General features: G+C 36.6%; 1 protein-coding gene across 2 annotated transcripts in view; it reads left to right on the top strand.

The window, feature by feature from the left end:
• The window catches only part of mid1 (midline 1), a 20,959-nt gene extending 870 nt beyond the window's left edge, over window positions 1-20,089 (top strand). For both annotated transcript variants that reach the window (XM_037687004.1, XM_037687003.1), the window contains exons 2-9: window positions 9,573-9,668; window positions 12,414-12,521; window positions 15,145-15,293; window positions 15,365-15,492; window positions 16,938-17,081; window positions 17,584-17,745; window positions 17,863-18,070; window positions 19,713-20,089. In XM_037687004.1, the coding sequence (XP_037542932.1) occupies window positions 9,573-9,668; window positions 12,414-12,521; window positions 15,145-15,293; window positions 15,365-15,492; window positions 16,938-17,081; window positions 17,584-17,745; window positions 17,863-18,070; window positions 19,713-20,061 (1,344 nt within the window). In that variant the 3' untranslated portion in view covers window positions 20,062-20,089. The remainder of the gene's footprint in view (window positions 1-9,572; window positions 9,669-12,413; window positions 12,522-15,144; window positions 15,294-15,364; window positions 15,493-16,937; window positions 17,082-17,583; window positions 17,746-17,862; window positions 18,071-19,712) is intronic.
• The last annotated feature ends 240 nt before the right edge of the window (window positions 20,090-20,329 follow it).

Raw genomic sequence — 20,329 nt, 5'->3', positions numbered from 1 at the left:
GTTTTTTTCCCCACAAGGTTAAAGTTGATTTCTACTTTTTGTCACTGAGTTGTTGTCACCTCCTACAGTATCTCAGTCATGCACAAGCAATAAAACTTATTGATTGTCATTTTATAGTAGATAAAAGCAGGCGTTTGCATGATCCCGTCACATAAATTGAAGTTTATCAAGGCCAGAACGTGTTTAACAAACAGATCATGAATGTAGACAGAAACTGCTAAGTTATTTTAGATGTTTATTTGCACTTTATCTTGACTAGATTCTTTAAAAGAATTTGTGAATCATCTGCTATAACAAAAACAAAATGATTAAGCCTACAAGATGCAGGACAAATAATATGAGTGCAAATTCCTCCAAGATTAGTTTTTGCTCACTCTCCTCTAAATTTCATGAAAATCATTGTAGATGTTTTAATTATAGAGATGCTGGAATATTGAAGATTCTTGCCTAGATGGACGCACACATGAGTACTGTTTAATATTTGTTTTTTGTTTAGAATCAGTTGTGACGTGTTATATTTTAGCAAAATTGACAATGTGGAGCTTTACGAAACATTCAAACCTTCCCATAGTAAACAGCATCAAAACAAGGCAAAATAGATTTTTTTTTCTTTTGAATTTCAGTCTAATGGTTTGGATGAGCTGAAAACCATCTTTGTTGTTTCTAATCGTAGCGGTGCCTGAGCTGGAGTTCCCAGTTCTAGGTTAAGTGGAGTTGCTCACTTCCAGCAGCCGTGCTGACATCAATAAGACATGAGGCGCTGCCGAGAGCCAGAGCGTCAAAAAGGCGGCTCTGCTTTCCTTTCATTAAAATTTCAAATGAGCTGCAGTCAAAAGAAATGTTGCCAACTAACACTTAGGTGTCTTATTGTAGCTTCAGCCACAGCTTCAAGGGATTCTTCTATGATCTACAAAAGCAGATGAGCTTCATAATGAGGCTGAACACAAATGTTTCATTTAGTTGAAGAACTGGGAATAAGTCAATGTTCCTGAAGGAAGACTTTCATTTCAGTGAAAAAGACAGCAGTTCACGCAGTTGTTGCATGGTAAAGACTCCATAATGGACGAATCGACACAGTCTTCATGCATGAGTCACTAAATGCATCATTTAATAATAAAATGCTTGCTAGTCGTGAATGAATCTGGATGCAGCCAGTTTTTAATGAACATTTTTGGGATGTGAAATGAGAGGATGAGTCTTAACTTCTCTGTTTTGTCTGATCATGTTGTCATCATGCAGACGCCTCTTCTTCAACGCTGCTTTCTCAGTGAAGGGCGTGATCAGTCACACCGGGAGTCAGACCAGGTGATCAGCATTGTCTCTTTAATGTGGAAACGATCAGGGCAAATTGGTTGTATTCAGCTGCATGGAAATTACTTTGAAATTAAAAAAACGTTTGTGAAATGAGAGTGAAGTCCTCTGAAAATAGCCACAACTGCTTTTGTAATGCTGAGTAATGAGACTGTGACCTTGGCAGTTATTATTGTGTGAGTTATTGTGTTCAGCTTTGTGAGTCTGTTGTGTACTTATTAATCATCTTGTTGCTAATGTGAGTGCTAATGTTGCTTAACAACATCCTCCTGATGATGAATGACAATTGGGATCCAGAGGGAGATAAATAGAGTTCTCTTTATGTTTCTGTCGGTTATTACTAGCTATAGTTTGATACCTTTTGACTGAGACCATCAAATTTCCAAATAAGTCATTATGTTAATAATCAATACAAAAAAGAACAAAAAAAATACATTTTGAAATAGTGAGCATGTTAATTGTAACTAAGAACTGATGGGCTCAACATCAAGTTTGTATCTTATTGTCCCAGAAATCAATAAATTGCCTCTGGGTCCAAAAAGTAAAGCCAATGTGGAAATATCGTAAGTCAGTACCGGCATGTTGTTTTTGTTTAGCATTAAAACAACAAAATATTAGTAAGACTTTCAGAATACTTCAGAAAAAGAAAAAAATACAAACCACAGTGGTTACTGCACTTTTATAAGTTATTCATCTGTTTACAGCTTGTTGTACCAACATAACTTGTCAAGATATAATATATATATTTATACCGTTTCTCTTTCTGTTAAATAACTTATTAACCACTTTCCTCAAAGCTGATCATGTCAGCTGTTTTGACACTGATCTTATTCTTCTATACTAACATGAGGTAGGCCAAGCTAACTCACTAAACTCACTAACTACTCTGTATCAGGACTCATTGTAAGTATTTAAAATTAGGTATTTGTACTTTTACTTGGGCTGAAGAAACAGTATCCGGACACCCCTAGTTGTCATTGATTTAAAATAGAAGATGTAGTTCACGTTCAGACTTAAAGTTTAATTCAGATTAAAGTTAAACTCAAAGCAGATAAATAATGTTATTACTAGGGTACTTTTCATATACCCTGAGATGACTTCTTTTGCGACTTGGCGCTATATAAATAAACTGAATGGAATCGAATTGATAAACACTACTGCAGAAATGTTCCTGTTTTCAGTTTTCTACATTCACCTTAAGATCTAGCTATTTCTGCTATTTTTGCCATCTTATTTTAATTTGTTTAAAAAATATAAATCTGTATGCTTCTTATTGTCTAGTGTTGTTGCTGTTGTCCACTGTTGTCATCATTCTTTGAATGAATTAACCAATTAACAAATATTAGCTAATATTAACTAATATTAATTAATATTAACTAGCCATCATTGTGTGTATGACTTCATATTACATGAAGCCACAGTGTTAGAGAGAGCTCCTAACTCAAACAATCGAGCTAAAAGGAGAAGTGGAGTTTACCTAATTTCAATAAAAACGAGGAAACAACAATTAAAACATAAAAATGTACAAGCTGATGTACACTACTCCATTTTACTTGGGAGGTAGTAAGCAGAAATTATCACTCGTAAGGATAGTACAAACCACTTTTCATTCAGTTACTGATTGTATAAAGCTTTTAAGTTAATTTTACGAGTGCACACACTGTAAACATATTACCATCACTGCATCTACATTTTCTGGTGTATTGAAAGTATATCACTGCCTTCTATGTACAGTTAATCTCATACCACTCGGACCGCTGTACAACGTGTTAGGGTTTATCAAATTTTGAACTCTCGTTTTTGCTCTTTGTATAGTGTTGTGTTTTTTTATTTGGTTCGTTTTCATATTAATTTGTCATCCTGTTTTCTGCCCCCGTGTCACACCTGCTTGATTTGGTAGTAATCATACCTCCCTCTCGTCAGTCGTTATCTGAGCTGTGTATAAATACTTCCTGGTTTCCTTCCAGATCGTTATTGTTTGCAGCTCACAGCAACGATGGTTTTGTCAGGCTCATGTTGGCTCTTGTTCTGTTATTCTAATTAGAGTAGCTTGTTTTTTTTGTCTGCCTTCTGCAGCTTTCTTAGTTGGTAATAAAGTTTATGGTTCCTCCTTTTTTCTTTCCCCCTTCTTCCTGCTTTTGCTCCCAAATGAACCAAAGATATGTTGAAGAGCAAATGTAAAGAGACTATAATATTCAATTCAAATGTGGTGTAAACCCTTTTACTTCAAATACTGATTTGCAAGCTGTCTCAAATCAGCCTTGTGATAAAACAGGGGTGTCCAAAATGCGGCCCGAGGGCCACTTACGGCCCTTAAAGTGATTTTGTTTGGTCCACGACTGCAATTTAAGAATGGCATAATCTACAATTTTCTGCAAATTTAATGGGGATACTTTTTATATCAATTTTAGGTTTAAAAGTAAAACAAAGGAAAAAAGTCATCTTAAAATTAGCAATATTAAGTACAAAACAAGTCTTTGACTATAATTCATCAAATTATTTAAGACTGAATTTGTTATGGCTCCTTGGACTGATTAAGTCTTATGGATGAAACACAAAACATTTCAACCAACAGAAACGGTCCAGAGGACCTGACTTTGTTGGATCTTTCTACCTGGATTATTGAATGTTAATGGTTCTGTTAACCTTTATTTAACCAGGTAAATCCCATTGAGATCACTGACCTCTTTTACACGAGAGGCCTGGACTTGAAGAAAGCCTAACATGCAGGTTTTGGACTGTTGGAGGAAACCGGAGTACCCCCACACAAACCCGATGAGACCATGCAAACTCCACACATAATGACCCCAGGCCAAGCCAGGGATTGAACCTAGCACCTTCTAGCTGTGAGGCATCAGTGCTAACCACTAATCCATTGTGCTGCTCCATGGCATAATCTGCCCACAAGCTGATCAGCTTTATTAGTGTTCCTTCAAACCTTCCATGAAACTGTTTTAGTGGCAGCGGCTCCAATTTTCACTACGTTTATCCCATTTTTGGACCATGGATGGCCCAAAAGTGGGATCAATCCCCTTTTAAGTGTCAGTTTTAAAATAATAGTTACTCATATTACACTTTTGTTTCTGAGAATAGGCTAAAATGAATGTTCCAACGACAAGAAAAAAACACAACAAAACAAAACAAAAAGAGTCCAGACAAATAAAACAAAAAATTAATCATTTTATTTTATTTTATAGTTTAAACTTCTTGAGGAAGTCTATTACATTGCACTGTGGACACAATGAAATTGAGCATGTGTGTCAACAAAAAGGTGTGTAAAGTACAAAATAATATTTTAAATGTATTTCATTTATATTTGAATGATTGCAAACATCTAAATGTATAATTAAAATACTTTGTTGTAAATATTTGGCACATTTTAGAAAAAATCAGGGTCAGAGAAACATGCGGACAAAAAATGTTGCCGCAAAAAAAGAATCACCCAAATACAAGGTTTCATTCATTCAGCCTTTATTTATACAGGTTAGCCTCATTGAGTCACGTGGACTCATTTACAAGAGAGACCTGTTAATGGTTAATGTTTATGAGGTTTTTAACAGTTTGGATCTACAACAATGTAGAACTCCTTCTCCATTAAAAGTACTAAACTTTAGTTATATCTTTAAAATATAGTTAGTAAAGTAAAGTAATGTGCTATGTGTTGTCATCATAGCATGTTCTTATAAAATGGCAACATTAGTTCTCCACATTTAACCCATCACACCTGGGATACACCCAGGTGGAGCAGTGGGCAGCTAGATATGTGCCTGGGGAGTAACAAGACATTGGGTGTCTTGCTCAGAGACACCACGACATGTGGGAATGGCTGGGGATTGAACCTGGGACTTTCAGGTCCTGAGCCGGCTGCCCTGCCTCTACCCCTTTGTTGTTGAGTTTAAAAATGATAAAATATAATTTTAGAAAAAAAAAAAAAGAAGTTAAATTCACATTTCTGTGGCCTGTCAGACTTTCATCTTAACAGTTTTGGCCCACACATGAAAAAGTTTGGACACCCCTGGAAAAAACAAACAAAAAAAAAAACATACTATATGTACTTTAGAATGTTGTGATGAATAATTAAAGGATTTTGGTGTTGGTGAATTCTTTGTGTCCTGTGTGTTGTTGGCTTTGTATCAATATTCTTTTGGTTTGTCTTATGAATGTTTGATCAAATCTTTGCACCTTGGAAGCTCTGAGCTCTTGCACCTTGAGCCATTCCTGTGCAGCAGTAGTTTGTGTTTGGTGAGCGCTGTATCTTATACATACATAAAAATAACAATTGCATGATAGAACATCAAATCTATGTACGCTAAAGTTTTATAAAAATAAAAAAAAAGTTACATACATTTAGCTCAAATCAAATCTTATCAAGCCAAATGACTTTATTCTATATGCAATATGTTTCAGATAATAATAATAATAATAATAATAATAATAATAATAAACTAATGGATTAAAACTCAGGACCTGAGCAACTCACAGGACAAAGAGGCAACCGATTTCTAAAATTCTAAATGTTGACACAGGATAAAACTCCAGATCCTGACAGTGACCCCGACTGGACTGCGAAAGGAAGGAAAAGAGTCTGGCCGATTCAAAGGTTCGGAGCCAGAAGCAATGAAAGGAAGCAGCTATTCGTTCCTCTCTTCAGATTCAAATGATTTAGGAAACAGATCTCTGTTAGTGAGAGTGATCTAAACACTCGGGGAAGATTAATGCTGATGAAGAAACTTCACTTTAGGTGCATTTAGAAAATCTCTGTGTCTCATGCTGCCTTGGTTTTTTTATTTTATTTTATTTGCATCTCTTGATTTTATTTGTATGACACTTAAAAAAAAAAAGAGCACTCTGAAATCTTAAAAGCATTTACTTTGGACTATTTTAAGATGAAGACATTATGCTTTATATCACACTTTTTAAAGGTTGAACTCACCTCGCTTGTACCTGCAAATCCAGAATGGCTTTCATCACATTCTTTTCAGCATGAATAAATCATATGCGTGAGGGTGGAAATATGAAGCCTTTGCTATTTTTGTATACAATGACGCACACACCTTATAAAATCACAATATGAGATACCTAACATAAAAGTAGTTTCCCCACTGTTTGCCTCTGGCGATGGATTTTTGCAGCTTTTATTGCGTTTGACTGTTGTGGACAAATGTGTTCAAATGTGCGCAATGTAAGTAATATTTGTAATAAACCTTAACTTATCAAGAGAGTTATGTTTAAATCCAAGAACCTGAACTAAGTTCTTGTTTTCAGCGTCGAAAAATGTAGCATTTTGCTCACTCCATTTTTGGAGATTGTAAAATTGCTCATTTAGGGGTCCATCTTTTTTGCCGTGTATATCCGTAATGTGTCACTTAAAAATGAGTCAGAAACACTTTTATATATGCATGTGACAAAATATGACATTAAACCTAAATATATTCATTCACATTTATCGTCAGAATGTTCCACAAAACTTAAAACTGTAAAATATAGTTTTGAACAAAATGCGATAAAATATATACATTTCGATCACTTCCAACATAAAAGGAACTTTGTCTGCAGTTATGTGTGTGAAAGAAACAAAGTTCATCCATCCATTTTTTTAACCTACTTTATCCTGTTCAGGGTTGTATGTATCACCAGTTGAGCAAAGGCCGGGGAAAACCATGGATTTGTCATGACAGTCACATGACCAACACTGACACAGACCACCATCCATGCTCACAGTGACACCTATAATTTAGACTATCCATTTAACCTGACATGCCCATTTTTGGTGATGAAAGCAGAGAACTTGTTTGCACATGTACAGTATGCACACGGAGAATATGCAATCTGCATGGAAAGCTGAGCCGAACCACATAGCTGTGAGGTGAAAGAGCTAACAATCAACCAGGTGAGCAGCCTTCAAACAGGAACCATCCCCAAAGAACTGGAAATAAAGACTAACATTAACATGCAATAAATACTATGACCTTTTAATGATCATTGAATGTGCCCATTAGAGGAAGTAGTACGTGTTCAGTGTGTCAATAAATGATCATTATTCACCTTTTGTGCAATTTTTCATTTGTGACTTTCAGATCTGGATGTTTTATTTTGTAGTTAAATTTAAAATGTTTAATCCAATAATAAACAAATGCTGTTTTTTTTTTAAGACCGTGAATTTATTTGCAGGATAATTTTGAATTTATATAAAAGGATTTGTATTTGATTCAAGTTACTTTGTCAGCAATTTTAAAGTTGCAGAACGCTGTATGAAAAGTTTTGCTCGTGCATTTGTTTGTGCTATAACTGATGATTTATGAGAGTGGTACAACTCCACAGACACCACAGAGATTCTGTCAGTGTAGATGAGAAGCAGAAGTTTGTCCACAGATCTGATATTGTGAGTTTTGCTGCTGGTGCTTCCCTGCTTGCACTCTTTCATCCTGTGAACCCTTAAAGAGACTCTTTTTTTTTTTTTTACTGCATACCTTCCTAATTCGAAGAATCAGCTGGTCTCTCAATAAAATTGATCAACTTCTCCTGACAGGAGTCAGGGTAAGGACCCTCTTACCTCGACGGAAACAAATTGGATTCATGATGACAACTGTTTTTTTTTTTTTTTGCTGTTTGGCTGGTGAAATCTAGATCGTCTACAAATTTGTGTGGATGTGTCGAAGCTCGGCAGCACTCAGACTGAATTATGTGCAGTTGCGTAAAACAAAACCTTCTTGAATAACCTTGAGACAGTTTCAGTCAAATTGCAAACGTTGTTTTCCAACCATTTTTAAAGAAATTTGCACAAAACTCTGACAAATTGTGTTTTTGCTGCTAACCTGAACCTGTGACATCTGCCAAAACATGAATAAACCATAGATACTAAAATTAAAGTGTCTGGAAAACAAAAAAAAGCTTATTCTTAAATATTAAATATTTTATTAATGCTGTTTTTGAGATTGTAAACACTTGTCAAAACAGAATATAAGATGTTTTTGGAGAAATTGACGCTTATAAAAAATAATTTCTGACTTTAAAGACATTTAAGGATCAATGAAAACCCTGACTTTGTTAATGATCAGCTTTTGGACGCATGCAAAATTAAAAGTGAATTTCTTTCATCAAAAAATTGAAATACATCAAAAGATCTAAGGACGCCTTTTTTGAGCTTGAGGTCAATTAAGACGAATTGAGAAAAAGTGAAAAGATGAATAAAAAATTGAAACTTTTCAACTGATCAGGCAGACGTTTGCGCTGCTTGTTTGGTTAAGACAATGGCAACGAACAACACAATCAGTCTCATGCAAAAACACTTTAACTTTAGCTTACATAGTATTGTTTCAAGCAAGTCTGTATTAAAAAAAGAGTTGTTTTAGAATTTAAAATAAAATTTAAAAATGATTAAAACGTTTGCCTTTTTCTTCATAGTCTGTGCTCAATAACTGTTTTCCCAGCTAATAAGGTACAAACAATCGATATTTATTTGACAGAACATCACTTTAAAATACACCAGCCAATCCCTTGAACTAATATCTGCATAACAGTAATAATTACAACTATAAGCTGTTCTGACTTGTTTGAAATGTGCTGCTGAAGCTTATTTTTTAACACTTATAGATAAGTAAGATTTTCAAATGATAGTACTTAAAAAAAAAGCACATTTTACACAGCATCAAGCAGTTTTCACTAACGCATTTGAATAAGAACAGGCATATATAACAAAAATATATATTTATTACTGATTAAGCTGAAAATATGTGATGCTCAGAGCATCTCAAAGTACTAAAGAATTACAGTTTGTATCCGTGCATTTATACATTTATTGATAAAGCTCTAAATCTGTGAGAAGTGTTTATTTCAAAAGAATAATAGATATAGTTTTACAGTCAGAGCACAGCATCATCCTGCCACCCAATTACAGACAGAGATTAAGTTTGAAGCATAAGCCTTTGATCTCAGTAAGTGATTAACACAGCCTGAGTTTAGTTGTCCAAATCACTGGCAGATGTTCTGCTAAGCTCCACAACTTCAGCAGACTGTGTGATGGGATCTTTGGTGCACCGCAGGGAGGACTTTAGGGGGCTTCATACTAATCAGAGCCTAAAAGTGGACAGTCAGATCCAGTTGCAGCCTGTGCTCAGTACCTTCAGGTTTGAATACTCTTATTCTGTGATTATTCATTTGTTTCAATCATTCTCCAATATTTATTCAGCTGCTCACGGCTCAAAGATGGGAAAGATGTAATTAAATACAGTTGTTGGTTTTTTTTCAACTTTGTTTTGCAGCAAGCTTTGGATTCCAACCTCAGTAATCTAATCAAGAGGACCAGTGAATTGGAAAGCTTGATGGGGAAGCTTATCCAAACCTGCCAAAACGTGGAGGTGAGGCTGTTTATCTGTCGGCTTTCAGCTGGAAGTTTCGGAGGCATTTTAATGGTCACAACAACTCATTAAATTATTAACAGCATAATTAATTATTGACTCTGAAGGAAACAATTAACTGTGTCAACAGAACTGATTGTCTATATTAGCTATAAATGAGCAGCATCATGCATTTAAATGACCGTTGTTGTTTTTTGAACATAAAAGTAAGTTAACAAATTCATAAATCTTGAAATATGGCATTTTATGATTCCTTGAAAAGCAGTAAACAATGACATATCTCAGGGTACTTGAAGAGGGGTTCTGTGGAAAGGTTATGAACAATTAACATCTTATCTTATTGTAAACAGTTCTGACCGGATTGATGATCTACCAGCCAGTTTGAGTCCATCAAAGTGGATCACTGCTGTATTTAAACATCTACAGGCTCAACATTTTTACACTTTTGTAAACGCTTTATATATGAATCTAACATTGTTGCCATTTACCGGTATGTATTAACCTATCATTATGGTAAAAATATTCAAATTTTGGAGAAATACTACAGCCAATTATATTCATAAAACTGTAGAATTCTGTCTAAATAACATTTGTTTTTTAATTTTTTTTATTTGCACGTCAAAAGGCAAACATATTATCTCTGTCCGGACAGCCGTAAACTTTCTTTTGTCCCACGCATCACTTCTGACCTGCTCAAGATATTTTAATGAAACTTGATACATGGATCATCAGTAGACAGAGTGCAAACACTTTTCATCTCACAAGCTTTAAGGTCAAGATTATAAATCAGGGTCAAAGGTTAAACAAAACACTTGCTTGTCCAGGCCATTGCTATAGATTGCTGTTTTGCTGTATCATACAGTATATACATATTATTATAAAATTGACAAGCTAATGGCTAGTGTGAGCATGGTTCAGACCAGGGGTCTGCAACCTGCGACTCTGGAGCCACATGCGGTTCTTTAGTTCCTCTGCAGCAGCTCTTTCAAGCTTTGATCAAAACTAACATAAAACTGAATTTTATTGGTTGTTATAACAAGTAAAGGGGCTAGTTTTAGCAGTTTTCCTGTAATTTAATTTGGAAATACAGTAGTCCCTCGCTCGTTTATCGTGGATTCGCTATATCGCAGATTTTCAAAGTAAGATTGGACATGACACAATTGACTGATTGATGGATGAGCCATGGGTTGTTCATTTAATATAAATTATTTTAAATGATTTTGCACCATGTGCGCAGCCCACAAGTGCAGGGGGAAGCTCCCTCCTGCAGCTGATCAGCTGATTTCCTTCTCTGCCACACACATTTCTCCTGCTGCATCTTTGTGAAGGTTAACCCTTTGCTGTCCAGATGCACCGATCAACTTTTGTCTTCCAACTTAAAATTCAAAGTATGTTGCATCGTAAAATCATCGTAATCACAAAATATAAAAGTGTTAAAAGTTATTTTTAAGTATTTTAGAACTTCTATGTTGAGTTGTTTCAGTGTAATTGATCAAGAAGTACATTTGTGCTCCGTGCTGCAGAGCTGAAGCTGTGTGACATCCCTCTGATGTCCTGCTGCACTTTTCTTCTCTACAATTTAAATACTGTAATATTTTAAATAAACAATCCATGCTGTACGGATTGCTTATTTAAAATGTTACAGTATTTAACTTTAAATTGTTTATTTAAGGAGGAAGATTGGGAGTAACTGGTGATGAGTGTGATTGCAGCCTGGCACATGTCATGACAAAGTTTACTGAACTTGATCTTGGACTACTGTCTCCCTACTTCGTGGTTTTTCACTTATCGCAGGCGGGCGTGGTCCCTAACACCGGCGATAAACGAGGGACTACTGTATGTGAATACTGGAAACATTACAAGGAGTAAAACATACTCACTGTCACTTTACGCTTTATTTCTTCGAATATGTAATTTTTCTACAGTAAAAAAAAATAGTATATAGCATAGTTTATTGTTTTAGTTTTTATAAATTGGGCAAAAACTGTATTATTTTTCCTTGTTTACAAGAATCTCAACTTTTACTTTGTCTTAAAATGTAAAAATGTCAATAAATGTTAAACATCATTAGATATTTTTAGTTTTTTAAAGTCAACCCTACTGGCCAGAAAAAAGCACCCTCCAACAAACTGAAAGTGGTCCATGGGCCACCAGTTGAGAAGCACAGTTGTAGCAAGTATTGCGGCTCCGGACACATTTAATTTAGTGAACAAAGGGACAGAAATGGCTCTTTTGATCGTAAAGGTTGCAAACCCCTGGTTCAGACCAATCCACTTTGGTCTCGACCATGCTCACACTAGACATTAGCTAGTCAATCCAGTCCAAATTAAACTCTGACTTTCAACTGAGGTCGTTCAAAGAGCTATCTACAGCAGGTGAGATACTAGCAGTTTATTGCATGTCCTCAAAACCCACCTTCAAATGACCTGAACTGTCCTTTCATTAGATGTTTGTAAAGGGCCATATGAACACTATGTTGCTGTAGAAATTAGATAATAGATGCACCGGGAACAAAAAAAGAAAGACCCAACAATGTCAAATTGCTGCTCTACACCAGGTGGTTAGATCATTTTTAAATATTGGTTTCCTGCCTTATTTTGTCTGTATAATATTGATTTTGCTTCTTATCGATCGCTATAAAGATTTCTACCCTTCTACGTGTGCAGAAGAACATTTTGTCAAAATAAAACCCAGAGCACGCACCATTATTTACTGCTGTTCGTCTGCTATTTCTGCTCTATCCAGGTAAATGCATCACGACAAGAAAACAAGCTGCTGGAAGAGTGTGACCTGCTGATTAATATCATACAGCAGAGGAAACAAGTCATAGCGACGAAGATAAAGGAGGGGAAGGTATTGCATATCATCCTTCATATCTGTATAACCTTTGTTTGTTTGTTTATCACCTTGTACATGTTGATAACCTTGTCTCTTCAAACATGTGCACGCTGATGTTATTAGAACTGCAGCGTTGTTACTAGAGTTAAACCATAATTCATCGTGCTGGCTAAAGGCACTGCTTCAACCAAAAGCATTTTTACCTTTACGAATGGAAATGTGAATTTATATAAACATTTAGGCACCTTTAATTCAATTCAATTCAGTTTATTTATATAATGCCAAGTCACAACAGAAGTCATCTCAGGGCACTGAACAGAAATATTCATATACATAAAGAGTAAGTTACCGTAATAACATTATTTATCTGAGGAGCATGAAGGTGACAGTAGAAAGGGAAAACTCCCTCATGAGGAAGAAACCTTTGGCAGAACCAGACTCAGGACAAGCTGCTTCTACCGGCTGGGTTTGAGAGGAACAGGAAGGAGGAACAGATACACAATGGCAGGTCAAGAATCCCAGGTTAGGATAGAAATAGTATCAAATGGAAACTATTCAATTTTAACTATTCTTTTTAAGAAATGTAGTCCATTTTTCCTCCAGTATTCTAAGCTTATAGCAGCATAACAAGCCAACCCTAACTATAGGATTTATCAAAAAGAAAAGTCTTATGCCCAGTATTAAAACTGGACAATGTGTCAGCCTTACATACAGATAAATACACACATTTAAATACGCACAGGCAGTTTGTTGCAGTTTGACTTAAGACCTCCAATGGCTGAAATGATACTAATATTTAGAAAAATGGTCTTTTATATCTCAAAGATCAAAATAATTGCAAAAGAGTTTTCTGACTGTATCTTTCTTTACCTGTGTTCTCATACTGTGTTTCAAAAGTATTCACCCCCTAATGCTTTGTTGTCTTACTTTATACTTTGTACTTTTGTTATGTCTTACTTTGTTGTTGGGAGACTGTGACTAAATGAAGATTCAACGCAGTCTGCTGGCTTCCTTAGATACCGGTAGATAACTTTTACTAATTGGCTTTTTTATATATGAATGTTTCTGTTCAGTGCCCTGACGTGACTTCTGTTGTGACTTGGCGCTATAGAAATAAACTGAATTGAATTGAATTACTGCATGGATTGTCATTGGATTTTAAATTTGATCTTAAGTAATTACTCGACGAAAAATGCTTTAAGTTATTAAAAAACTTGATGGTGAAAAAGTATTTAAACCAAAAAATATAAACTAAAACGTGATATGTTATCCCCCTAAAGTTGAGACTTTGTAGATGTAGAACCACCTCTTACAGCTGCTCAGGTACACCTTCATGGACGTGGTTCATCAAGTCTGTTCATGACAAACTGTTCCTTCTCCTTCAGGTTGGATGAGACAGTTCTGCATTTTGACCGTTTGACCACTGGAGTGTTGTTTTAGCGTTGTGTTTAGGTTGGGAGGAAGTCCACATTCACATGCACAGCAAAGACTGGTCTGCGGTTAATGTGACTTCTTTAAAAAAAGCACTTTTTTTAAAGTTATGAACCTGCTATTTAGTACTTCAGTGGGAATGGCTTCAATGTACTTTGCAGTTTCGTTTAGTTATCTTTATAATCAACAGTGAAAAACGACCAAACTGGGGATGGAGGTGAAATAGATGAGCTGCAGTTATATATTACTATATCTTTGATTTACGTTTTGTAGTCTTACCCTAAAGAACAATAGAAAAGTGTGTCTTTGTTGTTGTTTTTTTAATTATCTAGTAATCTATTTAATTTTAGTAGTTTGCAGAAAATGAATTGATTTTGAGGGCTATTGCAAACTAAGTTTGATTTTGTTTTTTTTCTTTAAGTCTTAAAATAATATTTTTATGTTGGGTTCTCTGAATAGTTTATGAAAAAAATACTTGTAGAAAACTGTTTAAGCAGCCGCAGTTTGTGGAAATAAAGTTTAATAGGCCCAAATGGATGAATTGATGGTTAGTCCGAGGAAGGTCACGATCAAATCACCCTGCAGTCAGGGTATTCAGTCAGGCATTCCCCGGGTTTATAAAATATCAATCACTTTAACAACTTAGAAACTTTTGAGATCAAAGTGATTTTAAGACAAGAGCATTGTGATTTTGTCTTGGCTCAGAAGAACCATTAGCTCAGCAATCTGATCAAATTTAAAGCTAATTTCTTCAAATTGATGCTCTTTAGCTGTACTCTTATATTTGATCACACACTGAATATACCTGATGTATATTAAAAAAATTGAATCATTTTGCTTCCTTTACTCTTGTTAAATATCTTCAGGCATTTGGTTTTATGTTGTGTCATTTTTGCTAACAGCGTGAACTCAGCTCTGCTCTCGTTCCTTCCTTGCCTCATCGTTTCTGACAGGTTGTGAATTTGCTCTTAGCTGCTCAGCCACTTTAAGAGGATCTCCTATCACTGTCAACACTATTAGGAATGTCTCTTAAATAAACCTTTAATACCAGTTTAGCTGAGTGAGGCTACAAATTACATTTGTCACAACTGCACAGTAAATTTGTTTTTTTCCTCCCAGCAACAAAATCTAGCATCAGGTTCACACACTGAACATTGATTTGTTACTTATAGCATTAAACTTTCTGGATATCAACTTTTCTGTTTAGGCCATGAGGCTGAGGAAGCTAGCGCAACAAATTGCCGGCTGTAAGCAGTGCATCGAGAGGTCCTCCTCCCTCATCACTCAGGCCGACCAAACCCTCAAAGAGAGCGACCACGCCCGTTTCCTTCAAACAGCTAAAAGTATCTGTGAGAGGTGAGGACACAGTGAGATCCAACTAAGGTACAGTGAAGGCACCATCTAACTGATGTCCTCCTTCATGGCAGAGTGTCGATGGCCACAGCATCATCACAAATACTGTTACCAGAAATAAACCTAAATGACGCCTTTGATACGTTTGCTTTGGACTTCACGAGGGAGAAGAAAATGCTAGAAAGTTTAGATTACTTAACAGGTGAGTCAAGTCAGTATTTTACTGCCTGAATATAAATGAGTGCAATTAATTCCCTGCTTGTTTTATAATGAGTCTAATCATCCCACCGCTTTGTAATTTGCAGTTGGACAATAATTTATTGTTAAATGAGTTGTTTGGTTTCTGTATTCAAACATGCTCAATAAATTATCCACACATTGTATCTGAATCATGGACTGGGACATTTTAAAGGCTTTGGCATGGTGGTTTAGTTTTCAGTTATGTTACTGAGTTGTAGGCAAATAAAAAGCTTGCTGTTCTTGGCAGCAGTAGCCTTAGTTTCTGCAGAATGAAACCAGTTTTGATTGTTTATATTCTGCTCCTGCTGAGCAGTGAGAATTCACTTCTGCGTGGCAGCTGTAGTCGCAATAGCTGGAGGAACTCCAGCGCGGATTGATTGCACTTGTCAAACAACAAAAAGGAAAAACAAAACTAATGTCATGGTGATATTTCTCTTCCAGTCGTTGCTGGGGAATTTTTGTTTGTTCACCACTTTTATCTTGGGCTTTTATAACTTTCATTACCGTATTTTCCACTATAAACGTTGCACCGCCCTATAAGTCGCATCAGTCCAAATATGTCTAATAAAGTGGAAAAATCCATAAATACATTGCTTCGCTGTACAAGTCGCATCTATAATGCATCACCGCTGACATGTCGCGTTTGTTACACGTCACAGCTGACAACCCGAAAATGTGGTCCGATGTTGTGCCAAAAATTGATTGGCTGCCAAATGGCGACCGCGGGATCGTTCATGAGAGGACTTTAACAAGAATTGAACAAGATAAACACTTAAAAATAATTATTTGTTTGCTTGAAATTATAGCAAAGGTGTGTCTCAGTCTAACTTTTACTTAATAAATGCACTTGGAGGGTCAAATCAGCTGCATTTCAAAAGTCGATACGTGGAACCATGAACACGCACAGCGTGACTCGCTGTCCATTTCTTCAAAATTTAACAAGATAACCACCTCAAATAATTATCTGTTTGCTCGACTTTATAGTAAAGGTGTGTCTCAGTTGAACTTTTACTGAATTAATGAACTTCAATGGTCAAATCAGCTTCATTTCGCCGGGGCAGCGCAGCAAAATGAAGCTGATTAGACAGTTGCTCCAGGCAGACGACGGTGGCAATCGATGGCAAGCCGATTGTGTCATTAATAGCCACTTTTACCTATTACATGATACAACGGCATGGCATACTGCTCGACTGCCATCTAATGGCTGAACATGATAGTTTTCAATATTTTCAGTCAAAATGAATAAAAACGGTTATATCTCAGCAAAAATTGGTTTATAAATATGGAGAAAATCCATAAATATGTTGCTTCAACGTATAAGTCGCAGGGCATGCAAATTATGCGAAAAACTGCTACCTATAGGGCAAAAAATACGGTACTCATGTGGATTTTGTTTTGTCTTTGCAGCACCAAATCCACCAGTAATTCGTGAGGAACTTTGCACGGCCTCGTATGACACGATCACAGCTCACTGGACATCAGATGATGAATTTTCTGTTGTATCATATGAACTTCAGTACGCCATCTTTACCAGCCAATCTAATGTTGTCAGTAAGTTCACATTGTAATTTTTGTGAGTGTATTTTTATTTTTTTTGCCAAAACTTAACATTGATGTAAGGATATCTATGAAAACCTGTAAGTTAAAAGTAAAGCAGCGGAGAGCTTTATCTTGTTTCCAACAAGTCATCGGGTTTACAAAAGAAAAAAAAAAAAAAACGATGCAACTTTTTTGTGACGAACAAGGCAGACAATTAAAAGTCAGACTGGATAGATATCCAGATGCACACAGTGAGTTTGATATTGTCTCGGGGTGGAAAATGAGCAGCAGCCTCTTGAATTTATCCCCTTAATATGGTCACAATGTGCTCAAGCGAGCAATGTTTTCCTGTCTGCCTCAGTGCCTCTGCACGCGTGCATGAGTGCTAATGAAATTGTATTCAATGAGTCAAAGAAAGCAGCACTAAATTAAAAAATCACAGTAATTCTACTAACTAAGCTAATGATTAATTGCTTGTTCTTTGTCAGTGACTTTTTGTGTCTCTGGACTGCAGGCTTGTGTAACTCTGTGGATAGCTGGATGATTGTCCCAAACATCAAGCAGAATCAGTACACCGTGCACGGACTCCAGAGTGGCACCAAGTACATTTTCATAGCGAAGGCTATAAACCAGGCTGGAAACCGCAGCAGTGCTCCAGGGAAACTCAAGACCAACAGTACGTCTTCAGCTGCACAGACGTACTCAAGTTGAAAATTATGTTGGAGGTTAGGAGAATGGAATTGTAAAACAGCAGTAAACACTATTTATGCTTATTTATTTATTTATTTTTAAGGTCAGCCATTTAAACTGGACCCAAAGTCTGCTCACCGGAAGCTGAGAGTGTCCCATGACAACCTCACGGTGGAGAGGGATGAGACATCGTCCAAGAAGAGCCACAGTCAGGACCGCTTCTCCAGTCACAGCAGCTACGGCGTCACGGGAAATGTCTACATTGACAGCGGCCGCCATTACTGGGAGGCTCTGATAGGAGGCAGCACATGGTAAAAAAAACATTTAATGTTTTTTAGTTAAGTTGCTTTGCCTTTGAAAGTGAGCAAAATAATGTCTGAGGGCCAGACGTGGCCCTTGATTGATTTCCATCTGGCCCTTAAAGCAGTCAAATAAAAGCAAAGCAATTTAAAATAGATAACTAAAAAGAAAGAATTTATTGAGTTTTAAAGTAAATAAAACAAATTTTACAAAGCTTTTTTTATGTATTTATAGCAGAGTGTAATTGAAAAATCTTTCAACGTAGCTAGATGTTTTAATTTTTTTTACAGTCACCTCTATATGGTCAGCAGACAAGCAAATCAGTGCAAACCTCCGACTGTATTTCTATCATGTTCTGCGTTTGTTGAACCCAAGGTGCAGAAAGAGTCGAGGAACTCAGAGGTAAAAAATAAAGAAAGTTATAACATCCAAAACAAAAAAGCTGACACGGCAGCAAAAACTTACATGAATAGTAATCACGAGGGGATACAGTGCATGAACGGCTGTGGGAAGCACAAAACACGGATAACCAGGACACAGAGAGACGCTGAACTTAAAGAGACACTCACGAGACATAATGACGAACACCTCGGGTGACTGGGGTTGGGAGCAGGTGAAGCAGGAGCTGACAACATGAAGGAAGAAACAAGTTCAAGTTCCTTTATTGTCATTCGCATCACATGTGATACATGAGGTGGAACGGAATTGTGCACTCAGGGTCCCAGTTTCACGCAAAATAGCAAAAATATAAAGTATAAATAGAAACCGTGTATAAGGATCTAAGATGGGTGTAACTGGGACCCTGTGTACACAATTTTGTTCCACCTCATGCACAACATATGGTGCGAATGATACTTGAACTTGAAGATATTCACTAAGATGAATGCTAAACAAATGCTAAACAATACGTTAAAGATCTAAGATAGTCACTAAACTCTAATAATGTAAACTAATACGGTATACTACTAAAATCAAGGCAGGATAAGGTTACAGTTTACAGCGCTGGCCAGTCTGGTCTACGACGCGAGATCAGGAACCGTAAGGACCGGATGTCCCGTGGCATTACAGATGTATAGGGCCTAGACTCCTCCTTCGCAGAATGAGAGCACAACTTATCAGTGTATGAGGGGAGGGACTCTTTTGGACCTTATGGGAGTTAACGTGATAGGAAAAAAATGAGACGGTGCTTAAAAAGCCTTTTCTGCGTGATGTAGCAAGCAAAATAAACTATTCCTTGACGGATATTGAATCCCTGAGAGACTCTTTTTAGAGTTGCTGGCCCCGTTTAAACCAGTCAGAACCAGGTTATAAATTGATTATAATTCCGTCTCTGAGCGGATCAAAAAACCCAAGGGCAGTCTAGATAACTATACTAACATTATAAACACAATAATCTAAAGAAATAACACAAAACAGATCACAGATTCTCACAATTTCAATCTGGTGATAGGTGAGAACCATTTGTGTCCGTGTTTTAAACGAATATGTGGCCGATCATTACTGTAGCTTTGGCTTTGAAGAATAAAATGTTAGCCTTCATTTTCTTGTTGAGTGATCATCAGAACTATGAGATTCCATGAAATTTGGTGTTTATTATTGCGTTATCATTTAGCTGTAATTCTCTTATTTTTTACTGTTTATTGACATTTGCAGGTTTGCCGTGGGGGTTGCATACAAGTCGGCACCAAAACACGAGTGGGTCGGCAAAAACTCAGCCTCCTGGGTGCTGTCCCGCTGCAACAACTCATGGGTGGTACGGCACAACAGTAAGGAGGTCCCCATCGAGCCTTCACCGCACCTTCGGCGTCTCGGAGTGCTGCTGGATTACGATTTGGGATCTCTGTCGTTCTACGACGCTGTTGGCTCTCTGCACTTGCACACATTCGACATCAGCTTCGCTCAGCCAGTCTGCCCAGTGTTCAACGTGTGGAACAGATGTTTGACAGTCCTCAGTGGACTGCCCATCCCAGATTACTTGGAGGATACAGACTACAACCACTGACAAACCATTTCCTACTTGATATTTTTTTGTATCCGCAAAAGGAAGCCAGACGTCCAATGTTCCTAAAAGCCTATGTTGAAATTAATTGGAATTATTTAATTAAACTTAAGGCACTTGTGAATATATTTTTTCTTTGCATTGCACATTTATGTACAGGACTCTGCCGAGTTGTTTTAGAACTTGCCTAATTTTTTTGAGTAGCTATTTTTAAATGAACCTAAGAGTATTTATTATTATTATTTTTAAGCTTCTTATTAAGAATGATAAT

The sequence above is a fragment of the Nematolebias whitei genome, chromosome 13 (assembly GCF_014905685.2).
Source record: "Nematolebias whitei isolate Nwh7 chromosome 13, NemWhi1, whole genome shotgun sequence".
NCBI classification, from domain to species: domain Eukaryota; kingdom Metazoa; phylum Chordata; class Actinopteri; order Cyprinodontiformes; family Rivulidae; genus Nematolebias; species Nematolebias whitei.
The sequence above is the reverse complement of the archived record's forward strand: the minus strand, read 5'-3'. Positions and strand labels throughout refer to the sequence as shown.